The sequence below is a fragment of the Scardinius erythrophthalmus genome (assembly GCF_964197995.2).
Source record: "Scardinius erythrophthalmus genome assembly, chromosome: 16".
Classification (NCBI taxonomy): domain Eukaryota; kingdom Metazoa; phylum Chordata; class Actinopteri; order Cypriniformes; family Leuciscidae; genus Scardinius; species Scardinius erythrophthalmus.
In genome coordinates, this window is record NC_138236.1 from 19,958,846 (window position 1) to 19,980,000 (window position 21,155).

The 21,155-nt window shown below is 34.7% G+C and overlaps 3 protein-coding genes across 3 annotated transcripts; 2 read left to right on the forward strand and 1 right to left on the reverse strand.

Annotated features, from left to right (window-relative positions):
* Window positions 1-1,295: 1,295 nt before the first annotated feature.
* Window positions 1,296-8,604, forward strand: LOC308704245 (uncharacterized protein). Its single transcript, XM_081388398.1, has 7 exons — window positions 1,296-1,881; window positions 1,980-2,285; window positions 3,133-3,225; window positions 6,345-6,449; window positions 6,812-6,843; window positions 7,090-7,158; window positions 7,348-8,604. Exons 2-7 carry the CDS (start codon window positions 2,126-2,128, stop codon window positions 7,396-7,398), a joined length of 510 nt encoding a protein of 169 aa, XP_081244524.1. The 5' UTR covers window positions 1,296-1,881; window positions 1,980-2,125; the 3' UTR covers window positions 7,399-8,604.
* A 2,123-nt stretch (window positions 8,605-10,727) lies between these two features.
* Window positions 10,728-14,907, forward strand: dicp3.3 (diverse immunoglobulin domain-containing protein 3.3). The gene is made up of 7 exons (XM_081388187.1): window positions 10,728-10,793; window positions 11,047-11,361; window positions 11,460-11,762; window positions 13,679-13,771; window positions 14,014-14,052; window positions 14,260-14,340; window positions 14,446-14,907. The coding sequence occupies exons 1-7, from the start codon at window positions 10,733-10,735 to the stop codon at window positions 14,499-14,501; spliced, it is 948 nt and encodes a 315-aa protein (XP_081244313.1). The 5' UTR covers window positions 10,728-10,732; the 3' UTR covers window positions 14,502-14,907.
* A 771-nt stretch (window positions 14,908-15,678) lies between these two features.
* trim108 (tripartite motif containing 108) lies at window positions 15,679-20,169 on the reverse strand (the record flags this gene model as incomplete). Its single annotated transcript, XM_081388188.1, has 6 exons — window positions 15,679-16,712; window positions 18,024-18,139; window positions 18,228-18,298; window positions 18,450-18,683; window positions 19,390-19,485; window positions 19,723-20,169. 6 exons carry the CDS (start codon window positions 20,167-20,169, stop codon window positions 16,180-16,182), a joined length of 1,497 nt encoding a protein of 498 aa, XP_081244314.1. The 3' UTR covers window positions 15,679-16,179.
* Between the last annotated feature and the right edge of the window lie 986 nt (window positions 20,170-21,155).

Sequence of the window (21,155 nt, forward strand, 5' to 3'; positions counted from 1 at the left end):
CCAATATCATATCCAGTTCAAAATTTTTGTTTGTTTACAAGGGCCTACATGGCTCCTCAATATATCTCTGATATTCTCTCCTATCATCATACATACACTCTTCTGATCATCCAAAAAGTTAGAGTTACAGTTGACTCTGAACCAGGATGTTTAGCTCCATCACCCAAGGGAAACACTTTTGATTTTGGATGCTACTTATTTTTCTGACCTCTTCACTATAAAGTCTAAGCAGCATCCACTTAGAAGCTTATTTTAACATGATGCTTGTGTAGATAAATCTGACATTGATACTATAATAATCACCTGCTGTGGAACAGAATGGATCCAAGTTAATTGGAGTATTTACAAATTGTTTAGTTAATAAATTAAAATTGTGTTTAACTTCTGTTTAATAAACATGTTGAAAGAATGCTATCACAAACTGAAAAGATACAGAGTTTAAAGCCATGGAGTGGCCCACTTAAAGAAAGAAGAGGAACTGCTGTCAGAATGTGTGAGAGTTTACAGCCTTCAGTCTGAAGTGGGATCAGAGATGATGGATAATCATAACCCACACACTGCATGATGAAACAGTGTGGTCAAACTAACTGAGTTCTCACATTCTGTGCTAATGTTTCCAAACCTCAACATTGTGCTCACGCCTCTGAAAATACTACAACTAGCACACCATAATTTAAAGAGTAAAAAGACAACCATTTAGGACTGAGAAAAAAAGAACAATAAATGAGGACAACTTCTTCAATACACAACTAGATAAAACAGTTTGTAGACAAAACTTTATATTGGCTTGAAATTGCCTAGCCAGAAAGTTTTAAGTAGTTTTAAAAGCTTGAAGTTTGAAGCTTTTAGTTTAGTATAGATAGATAGATACTATCTAGTAAAAGCAATTATGGTGATATCATAAAATAATAATAACTTTCAATAACATAACTAATGTAAAAACACAACTAATGTAGAAACACAACTAATAAAGGACCTTTATATGTTACATTTTTCCGAATTCTTTATTTTTCTCAGTTGCTGTATCTATTTATTTCAGTGAACCTTTAAAGATTGCAGTCTTGAGTTTCAGTGGCCCCTCACTAAGAACAAACCAAACTGCTTTAAACAATAGATATTTATAGACGCTTTTTTATCTTGCATCAGTATAGTGTCAGTGAAATGCAGCTGTATAAAGTGTATAAAGTGTCAGCACTAAACAGTCAGTTGATCAGAGGAAGTTCACAACCACAGGAGGGGCTGATGATGATGATTAAAGGAAGAACTGGAACTATATGATGAAAAGAAAGACTGACAGAAACAGAAAATGTCTGATCGGTGTCACATGTGTCTGCTGCGACTGATCATTCTCTGTCCACTTCTGACAGGTAAAGAAATCTGTATATGGTCTATGGTATAGAGACTGGCAAAGAGTTAGATCAATATGGTTTTATCGTGCTGAAAATTTTGTGTCAGTATGTGTAAGTTATCACTTTAGTTTTTAATAATTAAGAAAATATTTGCTGCATGTCATTAAAATTTAAATAATTTGACACTATTATTTTACTGTTTTATATTAATATGTAGGTACCAGTGAAGTGACTGAGACTCATGTGTTCAGCAGTTCTGATGAAAATGTCCGTCTGCCCTGTAATAATGCTCTTTCTGACTGCACATCAACTACATGGACCTATACCAGACTTTCAGAGACAGTTGAACTGATTACTGGAGGGGAAAAGAAGAATGACATAGAGAGACGTGAGAGACTGAGTCTGGGGTCTGACTGCTCTCTGAACATCAAGAAAGTCACACAAGAAGATTATGGGCTTTACACTTGCCGACAAGATGTGAATGGAGAACAACAAGGACCCGATGCACCTGTTTATCTGCATGTTCTTCATGGTCAGTGTTTCTGTAATTTATTAATAATACTTTAAAACTCACATGTAATGAAAAGAGTGACGTCTGTAGTGTGATTTCTGTCTTATTTTCTGTTTCAGTCTCTTCATCATCCTCACAGACTGAGATCAGATCAGGCTCTGTGACTCTCTCCTGTCGGTTGTATTCATATAAAGTCACTTGTGATACTTTGGTCCGTTCTGAGGGACTTCAGCTGATCTGGGTGAATCAGACTGGTGTTAGTGTGATGACAGACTCCAGATATAAGATATTATTCTCCTCAACACACTGTAACATTACTCTGACTACAACACTCCTGAATAAAGATCACAACAAAGAGTTGAGATGTCAGGTTACTCAGAGAAATCAACTGAAGGCCTCAGCCACATATACTGTCAAGTATTCAGGTAAGAAGAAAAAACATTTCTTGAATCAATTTTCTTGAATCACCTCTCTTCTCAACAACTGTCACGACCGGGTCAAAAACAAAACAGAGGACTCAAATGCAGCAAAAACAAAAGGTGACCTTTAATAAAATAACACAATACAAAGAATAACAAAAATACCCACGAGGGGGGAAAATACTTAAACAAATCTTAAACTGGAACAACACTAGGAAACAAACACAAAACTTAGACAACGTAACAGCACAGGACTACAGACACAAGGAGACTAAATAGGGGAACAAACAAAGGAGGGTAACGAACACAACAGGTAGAGCAAATTAACCAATAACTGGATAACAGGATGGGAGGGGCTAAACGGCAGACATGAGCACATGGCTCAAAACAATAAAACACCCATGTGCATGACAAGACAGGACAGGCATGTGACAACAACTGCACTGTAAATACTGATGATTAACAAACTGCTTGTCGTGTGATGTAATGATCAAGTATGAAAATATGCAACGCTATCTCACGACCAATTCGTACGAATTCGTACGAATGATAAAAAGTTGGCTAATTCGTACTAATTCGTACGACCTCACTCGTACGAATTTGTACGATTTGTCTAAACCCACGTGATGGGTAGGTTTAGGGGCGGGGTCAGGGGTAGGTCATTCGTATGAATTCATACGAATTGGCCAATTCGTAAAATATGTACGATTTTGCAAAAAACTTACTAATTCGTACGAGTCAGGTCGTATGAATTCGTACGAATAAGCCACCTCGTAGAATTTGTCCGTTTTCCCGTGAGATCGGGCTCAAATATGATGTTGATGTCCTGCATCTGAACATTCATCTTCTGCAGCTCCAGTCGATTCAACAACACTGACTCCAGTCAGCAGCTCAAACTCTGAGAAGAAATCAAGCACAACTACAGCAGCAGATTCAACACAACAAGGTACAGGACTGACACACATCATCAGTCTCTCACTACAGGGCTTTGCACTGCCTTCTTTTTTTATCATCACACACATTATCTGCAAACTAACTCTTTAATCAGCTTCGTCAGTGATGGAGTCCAGGTCCTTTTGGATCATGAGTCATGACCATAATAATTTCTGGTATAGTCTGTTGTCTGTATAAAGCTAACTCTCAAAATAATCATTAATCATCACCATTAAACAGAACAATTGTAACATACAGGGCATGATGCAATGCATAGATATAATGATGACCAATTTGTGATGTTAAAGGAATAGCTCACTTAAAAATGAAAATTCTGCATGTCTTCATTTACTCACCCTCAAGTTGTTTTAAATCTGTATGAATTTCTTTCTTCTGCTGAAAACAAGAGAAGAAATTTGAAGAATGTCAGTAACCAGACAGTAGATTGACATCATTGACCTCCATCAACTGTTTAGTTACCGACATTCTTTAAAATATCTTCTTTTGAGTTCAGCAGAAGAAAGAAACCCATACAGGTTTAGAACAACTTGAGGGTGAGTAAATGAAGACATGCAGTATTTTCATTTTTAAGTGAGCTATTCCTTTAAAGCATGATCTATTTCTACAGAATAGCTGTAGAAATCGCTCATATATTTTAACAGAAGACTATTTTGAGGATACAAGGGAGTTTTTGCTAAACAGAGTTGTTGAAGAAAGTAAGGCAATGAAATCAAATAGGGCCCTATATGTTTAAGATTAATGTTTATGTTGTTGTTTTTGTTTGCTTGTTTTTCTATTTCTTTTTCTACAATATGGTCCTCCACCTTATACAAATAAACGGATCATTATCCCAAACTCTGAGACGACTTCAGCTTTTTTCCTACACAGCAAGGTGTTTAGGGGAGACGGATATGGTTGTAACATGGGGAGAGTTGTAACGCCACCAATTCCATCAGTCAGGGATAAGCTAGGAGTCCTATGATCGTTTCAACTCAAGTCACCTTTATTTACATAGAGCTTTTTACAATACAAATTGTTTCAAAGCAGCTTTACTGTGGTAATGGGAAATTAATCCAACAAAGATTGTTTTGGCTGTCCAGCAGCTCTAGAAGAAAGTCATTGTCCAGTTTAAGTAAATTCAGCAGTAACACTTTTTGTCCGTCACTAATAAGGACTATGCAGTAATGCAGGAATAATGAGTAGTCCTACATTAACACTTCAACTACTACTATTAACTAGAAACAAGCTTAACTAATCAGTAAGTAATATCAAATTTAGGAGATAGTTCTTATTATCAATAATTACTCAATGAGATTAGCCTCATTAATAACTATTAACTGACAAATTATAAAGAACATTATCGTGATTCTGAGAGGTAATCTGTCATCATTTTTTACTCTGAATATAGTCCTAAAATGCATCACTAATTACTCAAGTACCTAGCCACTCTTCAAGGACTACTATTGATCTGGACCCTTATTTTAAAGAGAAAAAGATGTTTTTAATTTTAAAATAATGGTCCAGATCACTAGTAGTTCCTACATAGTGACTAGGTAACACTTGAATATTTAGTGATGCATTTTAAGACCACGTTGAGAGAACTGCTAACGTCTCAGACACGTTAATGTTGTGATTAGTAATTAATTATTTTAATAATTTGTCATAATTACCTATTAGTTCTTAATGATGCCAATCTCTTTAAGTAATTATTGATTACCTAATAAGGAACTATAGTTCTAAATTTGATATTACTTACTGATTAGTTAATATTAGTTAATAGCTGAAGTGATAATGTAGTACTACTCATTAGTCCTGCATTACTTCCTGCATAGTTACTTATTAATGACGAACCATTATTCTAAAGTGTTACCAATTCAGCATTTATTCATTTCTGTTGTAAAAATCATTATTTATCTGGAGAAATCAGTGATGTCATCGTCCAGCTCAGTTCAGTTCTCATACAATGTTGTCAAAGCAGGCAGATCAAAAATATTAAGAATAATAAGTATCCCCAATAAGTGGAAAATCACAAATAAATTTCAGTGTTTACCCACTTCTTCCCAGATCCCAAATAATTGGTTGTCAAAGCTGGAAATAGGCACATGCTGATTTTATGAAGAAAAAAATATATTTAATAGTAAGAATGTAAATATTTTTGGCCAAAATATTTTGTTTAGTACTAAACCTTTTGCAAAGTTGTAAAGTGCTCTTTGCAGTTTCTGGGCCCACCAAACCTGCACTCCAGGGTTAACAATGCTAATTTGTCACCATTGTGACTATGATTGAGTGTGTGAATATTCACACACAAACTCACACACATATTGATAGCGTTTTTTGTTACATGTTCTTTACACAGGTACACTGGAGTCAAGCATTTAATAATTATAACTAATCATAAACACTTAATTTGCAAACGCACACACACTCCTGAGTCAAACAGTTAGTGGATTTGAGTTCTGGTCAGTCACAGAAAGAGAGATGCGTTGTTTTAGATTATTCTTTTGGATTGTTTCAATAAACCTATTTTTTAAGCATACTGCATAATGTAGCCTCTGTTTTGCTTTTTTTTGGTTACAATTTACGACCATTTATTTGACATCATAAGGGCTGTAATAATCTTACAGAGGTTTAAATTAGTGCCTTTTGTAGTAGACAAATGTGGGTACTTTGAATAAATGTTTGAGCACTCTAGCTCAAAAACTTTGTGAGTTAAACTGAACCAAAAGTGTTACAACCACATTACATACCCAGTACCCTATGTATGTCTTATTCATTTCACAGTGCCATGCAGTTACAGTAGAACATTTATCATATTCCTTTTTCCTATTAATACTAGAGAGTTAGTTGGAATGTAGTTGCAAAGTTAAAGTTATTAGAATGTCTAAAGTGGACTATCGGAATAAACTGTAACCAGAAAAGCTTTTTGTAAACTCGTCATCTACAAATATTAATTTTCAAGATAATATCAGTATCAAGGTAATTATGATATAAAAAATTAATAATTTTATATTGCTGTCAGTAGTTGTTGTTGTTTTTATATCTTTGTTAAAAATGATAGTAATGTAGATTAGATATTCTGCTGTTGTCTTCATCTGGATCTGAATGTGTCCCTCTATATTGTCCCTCATTCAGCGACTTCCTTGCCATTAGCGGTTGTTGGTGTTGGTGTTGTTGCTGCATTGGCTGTTCTCCTTGCTGTTATGTTTTGGCTGATTCGGAAAAAAAATACAAAAGCTGGTGAGATTTAGTTTCTCATATTTCGTTACAACAGACAAAGAATCCAAGAAATCTGACTTTACAGAAAAGCACACTATGGTTTTGTCATGGAAAGTTCATTTGGAAAAAATATGATGGTAAAGATGTTGACGTGTTTGTTTTAACTATGGTTTTGTCAGATTTTGCTGATTAGCAAATTATGTAATTTGAACATAATTCCTGTAATAAGTGAAGAGGAATCAATAAAGTAACAAGACATAATAAAGTTTTGAATTCTTCTAGTCACTTTTAACATGCATTACAGACATTACTGGATTACTGTGATTTGTTTTTCTGTCTTTATCATAAGTATTCCTATTAAATGGGGCACCATTATTTTTCAGAAAACAAAAGAGGGACTGATGAGGACTCTGTGGTAAGTATTGTAATGCCAAAAACCCAGAGGTTGATCCATAAGCTATTATTGTGTCCATAATCACTGGTCCAGGGTAAATGATCCCTGAATGTGTTTTTAGTCACGTTAGATCTTCAGCTAAATGTCAAGTTAGTAAACAGTATTTGTACCGTTTCTTTAGTAAATGTTACCAATAAGAATAAATATATTTGAAACAATGATGCATTTGTATTTCATAACTTGGTTCTACATATTTTCATTGTTTAGGAGCAGAAAGATGATGTGACTTATACTGAGGTTGCCACGTACTGTAAAAAGCAAGCCAAAGAGAACAAGGTGAATAAACACTTCCTACATCAATGTCCATCCATCTCTCAAACTGATAGTTTATATGCTATACCTAAATCAGTTTCACTCTTAAATGCAGTTCTTCTAACTCTCTTGAGTAAAAATCTAACAAGAGGCTGTAATATGTGTGGGTTGAAACTTGAAACTTGTTTGACAATATCTGTGATGTTCATTCAGGTTCATGATGATGATGATAAAGTGAATTATGCTTCCATCAGAGGAAGCTGACCAACAGCTGGACCTCAGGATAACAGCAGTCAACTTTATTCCAAGAACCGTCACAAATGAGTAAAACACTCATTAATTATACACAGACCGTGAATTATGATGAATATAGGAATAATTGGCTCCTTGTGGTTTCATTCAGTGCCATTATAATTACTGTCTTTCACATGTTAACAAACAAACCCCAGTGGTGATCAGATTTATTTGTAGTATTTTGGTTAGTTTGGGATGTTTGTTTTATAGTAGCTGTTCAGTTAATGTTATTGCTTTATTATTCATTTAGGAAGATATATTGATGTCTATGCTTATACAAAGTTCAGAAAATGAAGGACAGTTTCATTCTTAGATCATTCTCATTTAATCATCATTTTTGTTAACTGATTAATGCAGGCTAATAACTGTCAGTTTGCAGTGATTATGAAAACAGGCAATGTAAACTTTAATCACAATATGACAGGAATGAAAATTTGGTGTTTGAACCGATTGAACAACTGCTTTCAGTAATGCTTGTAATACTAGATTGTGTTTGTCAATAATAAATGTATTAAGTAGCCTATGTCAAATGTATTTAATGTATGTATAATGTATAATACAGTATTTTTCGTCATTACAAGTTTTTCCTTGTGCAGTTTTTCTGAGGAGAACCTCTTTTTGTATGGGTTTATACCTTTAGGATACAGATGCAGTGGATTATGTGAGTTTCTGAAAATCTTTTTGTTGCTGTGCAGAATGTGCCTGTCAGCTCAGAATTGACATTGGTTTTTCATTGTAGATGTCATTGATGTTGCATCGTTACTGTTTGCAGGGTACATTGCATCATCTTATAAACTATTTCTGTGCTTGAGGCTTTTGTGTCTGATGCAGAGATGCTCAGAAATGCTTTATTTAACGGAACTGAGAGACCACAGTCAGTTTCTAGGAAATAGATAAGATAATGAGTATATCATTGAATGATTCTGGTTCTTTAATGGTTCCATTAATGATTGAATGAAGTTCTTTTAATGAAAAAAATATGTTCCAAATGTAGAGATCATTTTAATGATTAACACATTTCTCTTAATAGTTGTTGCAAAAGGTTTTAAATGAATTTCACAGTCTTTTAATATGCAACATAAATACAAACACATTTATGTATGTCTCACACTTAATTATTAAGCTGTATGTGTTTGACCAAATAAAACTACTCCTTAGAGTCATTTGTTGAATCAGATTACACTACTGTATATGGTTTGATTGATTAAAAAGAGCCATCAGGTCCTGTGTTTCGTGCTGTGGTCTCATTAGCGATGTTGTGGTGGTGCTGCTGAATATCAGGGAACTCTGTCAGAGATAGAGACTGCATCTGAAGTTATCTATATTTTTATATAGTGCACTATTTGAGTGGATGACCATAGTGTCTGAAACCCTATAGTTGACATTATCAAGTGCACTCATTCAATCCCATAATGCACTGCAATAATGAGTCTACAACCGATGTTCAATCAACAGCTCTGCACTGTGAGGGTCACGGTTTTCATGACAGATTTTTAAATAAATAATTTAATTCCAAATGGAGTTTGCCAATTACCGGTATCTAAATATCAAATTATTATTAAACACCAAGCTCAAACTATGCAAAAACAGCAGCCCTTCCACCAACTCAGTGTTCAAACTCGTTTTTATTCACTCCTTCAAGTGGGCTAGTGGACTAATGTATAGGCTACGGGAATGAGAGTGGGGATGATTCTGGATACAGCCAGAGTATTTTAGCACAGTGATCTATCCGAATCAATGGAAAAATGCATGTCTGAGAACCATTAATCATTCAGTTCCAGTATAAAAACAGATCAAATAAAATCAGCTTATTAATTCAATTATATATGAACCTCAGAGGATTCATAAACATTTGTACACCTAAAAAGATTTCATATATAAATTTTGTACATTTTGGATTCTGTCAATAAGTAAATATTTTACGTTTGACAGTTCTCAACATTTATGACTCGAAGGCTCTCCGTTCAGTACAATATTAAACGGCTCCCTGATATAGACTTTCCAGAATTTCTTCTTGATTATGACTGCATGTTTTCAAACTTTGAAAGAACAGAAGTGAACAGAGTATTGATATAAATTAATCACAATTAGATTTGTGATTTCAGCTGTATGTTCTTAAACCAACAGTTATTGAGGAGGAAGACAGAAATATTTGTGTTATTTTTATTATTATTATGTATTAGCCTATTAAATTATAATATTATAATAAATAATCTTAAGAAATCTTGATTTTAATATTTTAGATTAAAATTTGATTATTTGTGATATGGTTGAGTATCATTGTGGGGACATGACCAGAGCAAAGGCAGGAGACACTGCTTGCTGTCAATTCAAATTTTTACTGACTTCAGAAAAAAAAAAAAAAAAAAAAAAAACATAAACAAAGACACTAAAGATGACCCTCCTCACAGAGGTCTCTCACCAGCACTGACTGAACAGACAAAGTAAATGATTTTATACTGAAAGGTTCAACTTAATAATAGGGAATTTAAATAATAACATGCATTATACATAAATAAACTTTAATGAAAATAATATTCAAAATACATTAAACATTAGTTTTACAAGGGAAGTAATACAAATAATAAACAATACATTTCTACGTACAATCAAATTAAACAATAAAACAATGAAGCAATAACCCCCTGCTCACACTGGGAAATGGACTATGCCTACACTACCCAGAATTCCTTGGGATGGCATAAAATGAGGAACAGGAAGGCCGCACTTCCTCTTAAACCCCCACCCCCAGAACCATGCTGCAGACATGAACCCAGGAGGGATACTAAATCTAAATAAAGAAAATAAAGAAATAAAAGTCTTGGTGTCTTTTGTCATCAGTCTAATGTGCACCTTAGACTAGAAAAAGTTACCAAACTCATATTTAACCAAACACTGAGAAACAAACATTTATGCAAAAAATATTAACCAAACAATCAGGGCATACACCGCATCAGGGGTAACTTATGACATCGTCACAATCATAAAGTCTTGACTGCGATAGTTGCAAACAAACATTCCCGTGTTCGTTTATAATTAAAACTTGATGTCTAATGTCACCATTATGGACTCTTAGACATCAATAGCACGTTTAACATAATAGAGATTCCACAAGAGCATATTTATATTTTGTATGTCGTGCATCAGTATAGTGTCAGTGAAATGCAGCTGTATAAAGTGTATAAAGTGTCAGCACTGAACAGTCAGTCGATCAGAGGAAGTTCACAACCACAGGAGGGGCTGATGATGATTAAAGGAAGAACTGGAACTATATGATGAAAAGAAAGACTGACAGAAACAGAAAATGTCTGATCGGTGTCACATGTGTCTGCTGCGACTGATCATTCTCTGTCCACTTCTGACAGGTAAAGAAATCTTTATATGGTCTATAAGACATTATGCAAAATCTGTATAAAGTGAACAACCATCTGTTCTAAAATAATTGAATTACTTTGGTATAGAGACTGGCAAAGAGTTAGATTGAGCGTATGGTTTTATCTTGCTGAAAATTTGATATATAGGTTATTACTTTTCTTTTTAATAATTAAGAAAATATTTCCTGTCATTAAAGTTTAAATAATTAACACTATTATTTTACTGTTTTATATTAATATGTAGGTTCCAGTGAAGCAGAAGTAACTCGTGTGTTCAGCAGTTCTGGTGAAAATGTCCGTCTGCCCTGTAATAATGCTCTTTCTGACTGCACATCAACTACATGGACCTATACCAGACTTTCAGAGACAGTTGAACTGATTGCTGGAGGGGAAAAGAAGAATGACATAGAGAGACGTGAGAGACTGAGTCTGGGGTCTGACTGCTCTCTGAACATCAAGAAAGTCACGAAAGAAGATTATGGGCTTTACACCTGCCGACAATTTGTGAATGGAGAACAACAAGGAACTGATGCACCTGTTTATCTGCATGTTCTTCATGGTCAGTGTTTCTGAAATTTATTAATAATACTTTAAAACTCACATGTAATGAAAAGAGTGACGTCTGTAGTGTGATTTCTGTCTTATTTTCTGTTTCAGTCTCTTCATCATCCTCACAGACTGAGATCAGATCAGGCTCTGTGACTCTCTCCTGTCGGTTGTATTCTGGAGTCTCTTGTGATACTTTGGTCCGTTCTGAGGGACTTCAGCTGATCTGGGTGAATCAGACTGGTGTTAGTGTGATGACAGACTCCAGATATAAGATATTATTCTCCTCAACACACTGTAACATTACTCTGACTACAACACTCCTGAATGAAGATCACAACAGAGAGTGGAGATGTCAGCTTACTCAGAGAAATCAACTGAAGGCCTCAGCCACATATACTGTCAAGTATTCAGGTATTCAGTTCCAGAAGACTCAATTATTCAGAGACATGATGACATTTGTCATTCATTCAGGTCAAAACGATGGTTTATGGGCTCTAGTTTAGTGTGTTTCTCTCTCATATAAATGAGACATAAACTGCTTCATGTATTTAAACGGTTTTAAGCGAGAGATACCGCAGATCCACAGACTGTAGTGGTTCGAAGGGGTTACCTTTCATGACCTCCAGGACCTTAGAAAGGTCCCATACAGGAACCAAAGGGGGTCGGGGAGGGTTCAACCATATATTTTAACAGAAGACTATCTGAGGATACAAGTGAGTTTTTGCTAAACAGAGTTGTTTAAGTAAGGCAATGAAAACAAATAGGGCCCTATATGTTTAAGATTAATGTTTATGTTGTTGTTTTTGTTTGTTTTGTTTTTCTATTTCTTTTTCTACAATATGGTCCTCTACCTTATACAGATAAGCGGATCATTATTATCCCAAACTCTGAGACGACTTCAGCTCCACCTGTAATTCCTACACAGCAAGGTGTTTAGGGGAGACGTATATGGTTGTAACATGGGGAGAGTTGTAACACCACCAATTCCATCAGTCAGGGATAAGCTAGGAGTCCTATGATCATTTCAACTCAAGTCACCTTTATTTACATAGAGCTTTTTACAATACAAATAGTTTCAAAGCAGCTTTACTGTGGTAACGGAAATTAATCCAACAAAGATTTTTTGGCTGTTTTGGCTGTACAGCAGCTCTAGAAGAAAGTCATATATATATATAGCCTATATACAGTACAGGTCAAAAGTTTGGAAACATTACGTTTTTTTAATATATTTTTGAAAGAAGTCTCTAATGCTTATCAAGGCTGCGTTTATTTGATCAAAAATACAGAAAAAAACAGTAATATTGTGAAATATTATTACAACTTAAAATAATAGTTTTCTATTTGAATATACTTTAAAAAATAATTTATTCCTGTGATGCAAAGCTGAATTTTCAGCATCATTACTCCAGTCTTTAGTGTCACATGATCCTTTAGAAATCATTCTAATATTCTGATTTATTATGAATGTTGGAAACAGTTCTGCTGCCTAATATATTTGATTAATAAAAGGTTAAAAAGAACTGCATTTATAAAAAAAAAAAAAAAAAAGATTCTAATAATATAAATCTTCTTTACTATCACTTTTTATATAACAGTTCTGCTGCTTAATATTTTTTCATAACCTGTGATACTTTTTTAGGATACTTTGAATAAAAAAATAAAATTAAAAAAAGAAGCAAATGTTTTAAAAATAGAAACTTTTGTAACGACAATATGCACTACTGGTCAGTAATTTGGGATCAGTAATTTTTTTTCTTTCTTTTTTTGAAATAAATCAATACTTTTATTCAGCAATGAAGTGTTAAATTGATAAAAAGTGATACGCGCGTCGTGGACCCCCCTATAAGTGCACATTACTAACACGCTCTTTAAATAACAAAGAAATCAAAACATTAAAGACTTCATTAAATAACAAAAAAAAAACACTGACTTTAGACCAGGTTTCAGTTGATCAATGGCGCAGTCTATTGTAGTTGTCTCAAAACAGCAACACTCCATCAATGCGCCTGAACACACCTCGTTTTCAGACCAGCACAAATGAACACAAATTATCGCAATCTGATATTTAAACTATGTGGCGCAGGACGCGAAAATGATAACTGCTTCAGGCTGAAACTAGCAAAACACACTTGCCTGTTTGTAAAAATTAAAAGCCTGGCGTGGGGTGTATGATATTAGGGCCCTTAATGTTACACACACCTCTCTTCCCAACAACTGCCACTGTAAACAGTGATGATGGATCACAAATGTATGTCATGATGTGATGCAATGATCAAGTATGAAAATATGATGTTGATGTCCTGCATCTGAACATTCATCTTCTGCAGCTCCAGTCGATTCAACAACACTGACTCCAGTCAGCAGCTCAAACTCTGAGAAGAAATCAAGCACAACTACAGCAGCAGATTCAACACAACAAGGTACAGGACTGACACACATCATCAGTCTCTCACTTCAGAGCTTTGCACTTTTTGTCACAATTGATCCGACCACAATGAAATTATTACTTCCATAATTTCATTATCCAAAACTTCTAAGGATTTGTATTTGTACATCTGAAATGTCTTCATACATAAAACGTTTTACATTTTAGATCCTTTCAATACATAGATATTCTACATCTACATTATGTTTGAAGTGAACTAACAGACATGATCCACAGATCTGTATGGCTGTATGGCTGCTGGATCAATATTCAGAGGTATGAAAAGTCTTTGCACGTTTTTTTCACACTGATAACTCTACACCATTAAAATGTCAGTGAATTTGTAAATGGGTTGTAAATAATTGTTCATTGTTTTATATCCTTGATTTCATCTACGATATCATTTACAGTTTCACATATTCATTCTCTTCTTTTTCTCTATTCGTTCTATCTTCTGTCCGTGACTCCACATCTTCTCTGTAGAGATTGTAAATATCATTAAGATTGCAGTGTTCACTGCTCCGACTGTGATTCTTCTTCAGATCATCTGTGCAAGAAGAGCTGGTGAGTTTTAAAAGACACAGAATCTGATGATTCACACTGATCTGTAACAATCTGTGATCATGGTAAAAACGTACGGTTTGTAAATTGTATTTAATTATTTTGTAGGGAGGAAGGACTCACACCGGCTAGAGGAAATAGAGATGCCGACAGTATTAGAATAAAACGCACGATACAAATAACAGGCAAGATTTAGCTTCATGTTTGTGAATATTATCATTTTCCAGTGCTCCATATAAAAATGATGTAAACAAAATAAGTTACCTTAATAAACATGAATGGTTCTTTCCACACACAGAAATCATAATATAAATACATGGTGATTTCAACTTTTAACTTTATTTCCTCTAATCTTTAAACTTTTTACAGAGGGCTTTTTAAATGTTTCAAAAGTCAATTTTAAATGATGATATATGAGTTTGTTAATTATCATGACATATGTACAGATTTGTTAATGTTTTTTTTATTATTATTATTTGTTCACTGATCATTTCAAGGCAAAATCAAATCTGTATGTTTCCTCCTAACCCTAAATATGAAAATATATGAATGATTATCTTCCCCACCCACATTATGCAACGTCTTTTTTGGTCCTCAAATATGTGCTGAAAAATTATTTGAGTTTATTTAACTCAAATATAAAAGCAGTGGGAGGTATTTAAGGCATTAGAGAAAATTAAAGGGTTAGTTCACCCAAAAATGAAAATTCTGTCAGTAATTACTCACCCTCATGTTGTTCCAACCATGTAAGTCTTTCGTTCATCTTCGGAACACAAATTAAGATATTTTTGATGAAATCAGACAGAATTTTGACTCCTCCATAGGCTTCCAGTGTGACCGAAACTCACCGGCCCAGAATAGTTATTAAAACATCGTTAAAATAGTCCAAGTAACTACAGTGGCACTACATTAAGTTTATCATGCGACGAGAATACTTTTTGTGCGCAAAAACAAACAAAAATAACGACTTTATTCCACTTTTCATTTCCTTCTCTCTGGGCCTCGTAGTGTTTTTGCGCTGCGCGTCTGTGTTGCACGTCATCACGCAACACACACATGACCGGCGTCGGCCAATAGTGAGCCTACGTGGTGACGTGTAACACAGACGCGCTACGCATTGTGCGCAAAAAGACTACGCGAACCAACTAGAGGCCCAGAGAGAAGGAAATGAAAAGTGGAATAAAGTCGTTATTTTTATTTGTTTTTGCGCACAGAAAGTATTCTCGTCGCTTGATATACTTAAGATTGAGCCACTGGAGTCACTTGGACTATATTAACGATCTCTTTAATAACTTTTCTGGGCCAGCAAGTTTCGGTCACATAGAAGGAGGAGTACACATATGGAGGAGTGAAACATGGCTCAGATTTCATCAAAAATATCTTAATTTGTGTTCCGAAGATGAACGAAGGTCTTACGCGGTTGGAACAACATAAGGGTGAGTAATTACTGACAGAATTTTAATTTTTGGGTGAACTAACCCTTTAAGGATATGGACAAATATAATAAAAAACAGAAAACAACTCATAAAAGGAAAAGGAACATAAGTGTTAATTGCCCACTTCTCATAATTATTCAGTTGAAACTTCATGCAATGATTAAATTAATTTGAAGAATTACCGGTAATGAATATTTCTCTCCTGTCCATGCTGTCATTAATGCAGTGAGTGAATCGCACAAACTTCAAGAAACTACATTTAAATTTTAGTTCATGCCATCATGATGTTTCATTTTGCAGAAAACATTTTTATTTCAATCTCATCTTTGATGACCCTGATATCAGTCGGTCTGATATCAAAGCTGTTTAACAATATCTAGAAGAATTTTCAGATAGTGACTGCATGTTACTGTCTGCCAGAGTTAAACTCATATGAGCAGACAGTGAGAGGGTCACTATTCAGTCCATCCAGATAAAGTCCTGGCACCAGACTGAGACAGCAAGGCTGTTTTGAGCTGTAGTTTATCTGGATCAACCGAGACATGTTGTCAGCGTTATAGAAGGACACCTGCTTTCTCTCACAGTCTAGATACAACCCTATTTTCTGTGGTTTGTCTCGAGTACTTAATGGAGTGTCCTTTCCATCGCAGGACAGAACGTATCCTTTATTGTGTTTAAGGTGGAGCAGGATCTCACTCTCGCCTGACTTTGCTGTCGGTTTTTCTGCACCCATCTTAATTCCCACAGTCCAGTCTGGTTTTTTATCGACCTCTACTTCCCAGTAGTGCTGGCCAGTTTGGAAGTTTTCCACTGAAACTGTACCTGGGTTGAAGTCTTTATACAGACCAGACATTCTGTCAGCTTGTCGGATTCTGGCGCCCCCTGGAGACACTTTTAAGTACGACTCTCCAGGGTTTTTCAGGGTTAAACTCTCAGGAACTACAGCACAGACACAGACAGAAACATTATTAAATCATGAATCAGTTGTTGAATGAGACGTTATTGCAGATCTTGCATTGAACGTTCTGGTTATGTTTCCTTCTAAACCTAAAAGTACAAATGAAACTTTTGCAATTAATTCCCCAAACCATTAAATGTACAGATTCCTTCATTCAAATTTTGTTTTTGTATTTCAACTTTTCAACTGTGCTTTTGTTTATGCTTTTAAGAAAATTAAGTTTGAAGTTTGAAAATGTCCTGTTGATTTACATTAATAAAATGCTTTATTATAAATATGCAACTATTTGTATATTATGCTTACTGAGTTCTGATTGGTCACATGTATTTTTTATGGTAAATTTTGATTGGTCTTTTCTTTCTTCTATCTATTTAATCATCTGTAGCTGCCTTTACACTGCAAATGTCTCTATTACAAACAAGGATGTCCAAGAAAAAAATGTTTTAAAAATAGAATCTTAAAACCTGTGCCAATTTGTAAGAAATGTAATCTTTATATTATATTATATTTCCTAAAAGTGTAACCACTAAACATACTGAAACAGTTTCATTGCATGCTGAACCCATGTTAGAAAACATTGCTTAATAATTAAATTGTAAAAGTTTCAAAAAAATGTTGACATTTTTTTTTTGATGAATGAATTCTTTGAATTGTTTACATTATGATTTCTGAGGAAGTTTTCTTAGGGTTACTCAATCTAACATTACATTACACTAGATATTTCTTTATTATTATTATTATTATTATATATGTTACCGGCAAAGTGTGAAATCCCAGTATTGAATGCCTAGGCAATGTATAGAATGCCTGATGGTTTTTGGCAAAAATACATTACCTAATTCTATACATTACCAAGGAATTTTATAGAATGCCGGATTACACACTTTACCGGTAACATATACACTACCGTTCAAAAGTTTGGGGTCAGTAAGATTTTTTTAATGTTTTTAAAAGTATCTTCAGCTCACCAAGACTGTATTTGATAAAGAACGGCATTTATTTAAAATAGAATATTTTCTAACATTAGAAATGTCTTTACTGTAACTTTTGATCAGTTTAACTCATCCTTGATGAATAAAAGTAAGGATTTATTTTATTTATTTCCCCCAAAAATAAAACTAAAATTCTTACTGACCCCAAACTTTTGAACGGTAGTGTATTTTTGAATAATTTAATAGATCTGGCCAAAAAGCATCATGTCACTATACATATATTTGGCATTTCTTTCAAGGAATGCAAATCAAGTTTCACTTTTAGCTGAACTTTCAACATGCATGTTTGTCGTTCTTCACCTGCTTTGATGGACTGCAGCATCTCCTTCCACACAAAGAACTGCAGGTGAGTTTCATGGGGGCCAAGAAAGAGAGAATCAGGAAGAACTGTAAGATCTTTCACCCTGGACATATACCTGAAACAAAGTCAATTCAGCATCAGAAACTTCATTCTAAAGAAAAAGTGTGATTTAGGTCTAAATGACAGCATTGCATGTTATTTACTTATTTGTTGGCGTCCCAGCGGCCTTCTGCTTCATGTTCTTTGTCATTGGAAATCCTTTTTCATTCCACCACTGTAGAAAAAAGCAGACTCAAAAAGTACTTCTGTGCTTTATTTATGCTAAAACCTAATTGAAAACTAGTCCTAAAAGATTATCATATGTGCTTTTATAAACAACTTTACCCTGTAAAAATAGAAATATGTATAATCTAATGTGTTGTAACCTGTAGAAAGTGATCGGATTGATCAATCTCCAATGCTGACTGCAGAATAATCTCCTTTTCTTTGTTCTCCATAAATCTTTTGTTTATCAGAGACTGATTCCTCTGCATGACTTTTATAGCCTTATTTTCCTCATCCTCCAACTGTTTCTTCACCTCGTCCTCTTTTTGTCGTAAGAACTGGTGCATTTCTTCAAACTGAGCAGAGATCTGGACTGATAAGGTTTTGGATTTATCCTAAATAGAGAAAAAGAGAGAGAGAGAAAAAGAGACAATATTTGTAAGTTAGTGAATTTTTGTGTATCCATTCTTTCCTTCGGGAGCTATTTCTATCTGATCTAAATGTTTAACATTTATATTTGTGTAACCTAATGTACTTGGTTAATTCGGTATGTAACAATGAGGATGGCTATCATTATTCGTTTTTTTTTTACAAATGTCATGAATTATTAACCGAGATAGTTTTTGGGAGTGACATTCTTGAGAGGATGACAAAGTAAAATATTTGAGGCTGATATAACTGTCCTGATATTATAATGAAAATAAAATTCTTGTAAAATATTATATTATATTATATTATATTATATTATATTATATTATATTATATTATATTATATTATATTATATTATATAGTTTTTTTCCCCCTCAAGAATGTCACTCCCAAAAACTATCTCGGTTAATAATTCTCGGTTAATAATTCAAGTTTTAATTCACATATTATGTAATAAATAGGCATATTCAAGTATGTATGTCATGTATGTATGTATGTATGTATGTATGTTACAAGTGTGTATGAACTGTTTTTTAATGTATTTCTGAATAAATTGATAGATAGGCCAAAAACATGAGTAGGCTACAGGCATGAGATGTGGAGCCTCTGGTACCTGTGCAGATAAAACATTTATTATTTTTTATTTCCTCTTTGTTTATATGCTTTGATACCTCTGTTTTGGTGATCTCGGTTGTCTGTTGTTGTATCATGTAATCCAAAAGTCCATTTTCTTTGGCAAGAAAACCCAAAGCAGTCTTCAGCTCCCCCTACAGAAAAGACACGTCAGACACGATTTAAAACGCACTGAGAGAAAGCAGAGAAGGCTCTCTTGATATCTTTAATTAAAGCCTGGGGTTCAATTTTAGAAACCTAATTATGCCAGGAATAACATTACACAAATAGCATAGTTTGAAAGACACTTGAAAGCAAGAAAGTCGTTTTTATTCTGCAGTGCTTTTATCAGGAAGTCAGATGTGGCTCTTATGTAAATGACCGAGATTTACCTTGTTGATCTGCGCAGCTTCTTTCACAGGTTTAAAGACGTGGCCTTTATGTTTGTCTCCATCCCTGCAGATGACACACACCAGCTTCTGATCAGTCTCACAGAATAGTTTAAGCTTCTCATCGTGTTCAGAACACATCAGCATCCTTTCCATTTCTGGAGATTTTAAGGATTGTGCTCCTTCTTTAAATGTGGATCTGTCCGATTTCTGATCGGCAAGGTGCTCTCTCACTGTCGAGGTCATGTTCCTCAGTAAACGGCTGGATTTCAGGTCTTCTGCGTTGTAAGGCCTTTGGCATTCTGGGCAAGCGCTTGGTCCCAGGCTGGCCTGCATGTGGCCCGTGATGCATTCCCGACAAAACGAGTGCTCACAAGAGAGAGTCACCGGATCCGTAAAATCACTCAAACACACGGAGCACTTGATCTGCAAAGACAAAGGAGAATGCATTTTAGCTTCCTTTTCAAAATCTTGCTAAGCAATAAGTCCTGTTTTGGTTGAATAAACTTATTCTTTCTTCCAAAGATGATGATGTTATTTTGTTAGATGTGCTTGTTCTATCAAGACAAGTGAACACTTTTGGTTTCACATATACATTTAAATTTGGCTTGCGTAACTATTGTTCCTCCCACAGGTTATATAATATTAAAAGTAGTCAAACTGGAATGCCAGACCTTATACCTATTTCTATATGGAGATTGGAGACTCAGATTGTATTGTATTTGCACAAAAACTTTTGCTTGTACGTAGGCCAATGCTTGTATTAAGCTTGTGTTGACATGCCCATTGTTAATTCTGTCAACTTTTTCCATGTAATATTTACATAACAGCTGAACAAATGGTTTAAAATTGGTGCACCCCACAAAAATAACCCAATTTAGAGATAAACGATAGGGATAGTTTACCCAAAACTGAAAATTCTGTCATAATTTACTCACCCTTGTTGTTTCAAACCTGAATTTCTTTCTTCTGCTGAACACAAAATAAGATATTTTGAAGAATATTGGTAACCAAACAGTTGATGGACCCCACTGACTTATACAATATTTTCTTTTCCCATATGGAAGTCAGTGCACTCTCAGAAATAAAGGTACAGAAAAGACAAAAAAAAGGTACAAATGCTCGTCGCTGGGGCAGTACCACCAAGGGGAACAAACTTGTACCATATTAATGGGTACAAAGAAGTACCCCTACAGTTTGTGCCTTTTAGGTACAAATATGTACCTTCTAGGGTACAAATGGCTCGTCGCTGAGGTGGTACCCCCGAGGTACAGCAATGGTACCCTTACCATAGGTACAGAGTTGTACCCTTTTATACTGTACCTTTTGAGAGACAATTTGGTACCTTAGCAATACATTTGTACCTTAATCCACTGGTACAAAAAGGTACCCAATTAGATGGTACCAATTTGTTCTCGTAAGGGGTACCACCCCAG

Coding starts and splice junctions, on each gene's coding strand:
- LOC308704245 (XM_081388398.1), top strand. CDS start 2,126: ATGACAGACTCCAGATATAAGATATTATTCTCCTCAACACACTGTAAC. Junction 3,226..6,344: donor AGCAGATTCAACACAACAAG/GTACAGGACTGA, acceptor TCCCTCATTCAG/CGACTTCCTTGCCATTAGCG. Junction 6,450..6,811: donor GAAAAAAAATACAAAAGCTG/GTGAGATTTAGT, acceptor ATTATTTTTCAG/AAAACAAAAGAGGGACTGAT.
- dicp3.3 (XM_081388187.1), top strand. CDS start 10,733: ATGTCTGATCGGTGTCACATGTGTCTGCTGCGACTGATCATTCTCTGT. Junction 11,362..11,459: donor TTATCTGCATGTTCTTCATG/GTCAGTGTTTCT, acceptor TTTCTGTTTCAG/TCTCTTCATCATCCTCACAG. Junction 14,341..14,445: donor CATCTGTGCAAGAAGAGCTG/GTGAGTTTTAAA, acceptor ATTATTTTGTAG/GGAGGAAGGACTCACACCGG.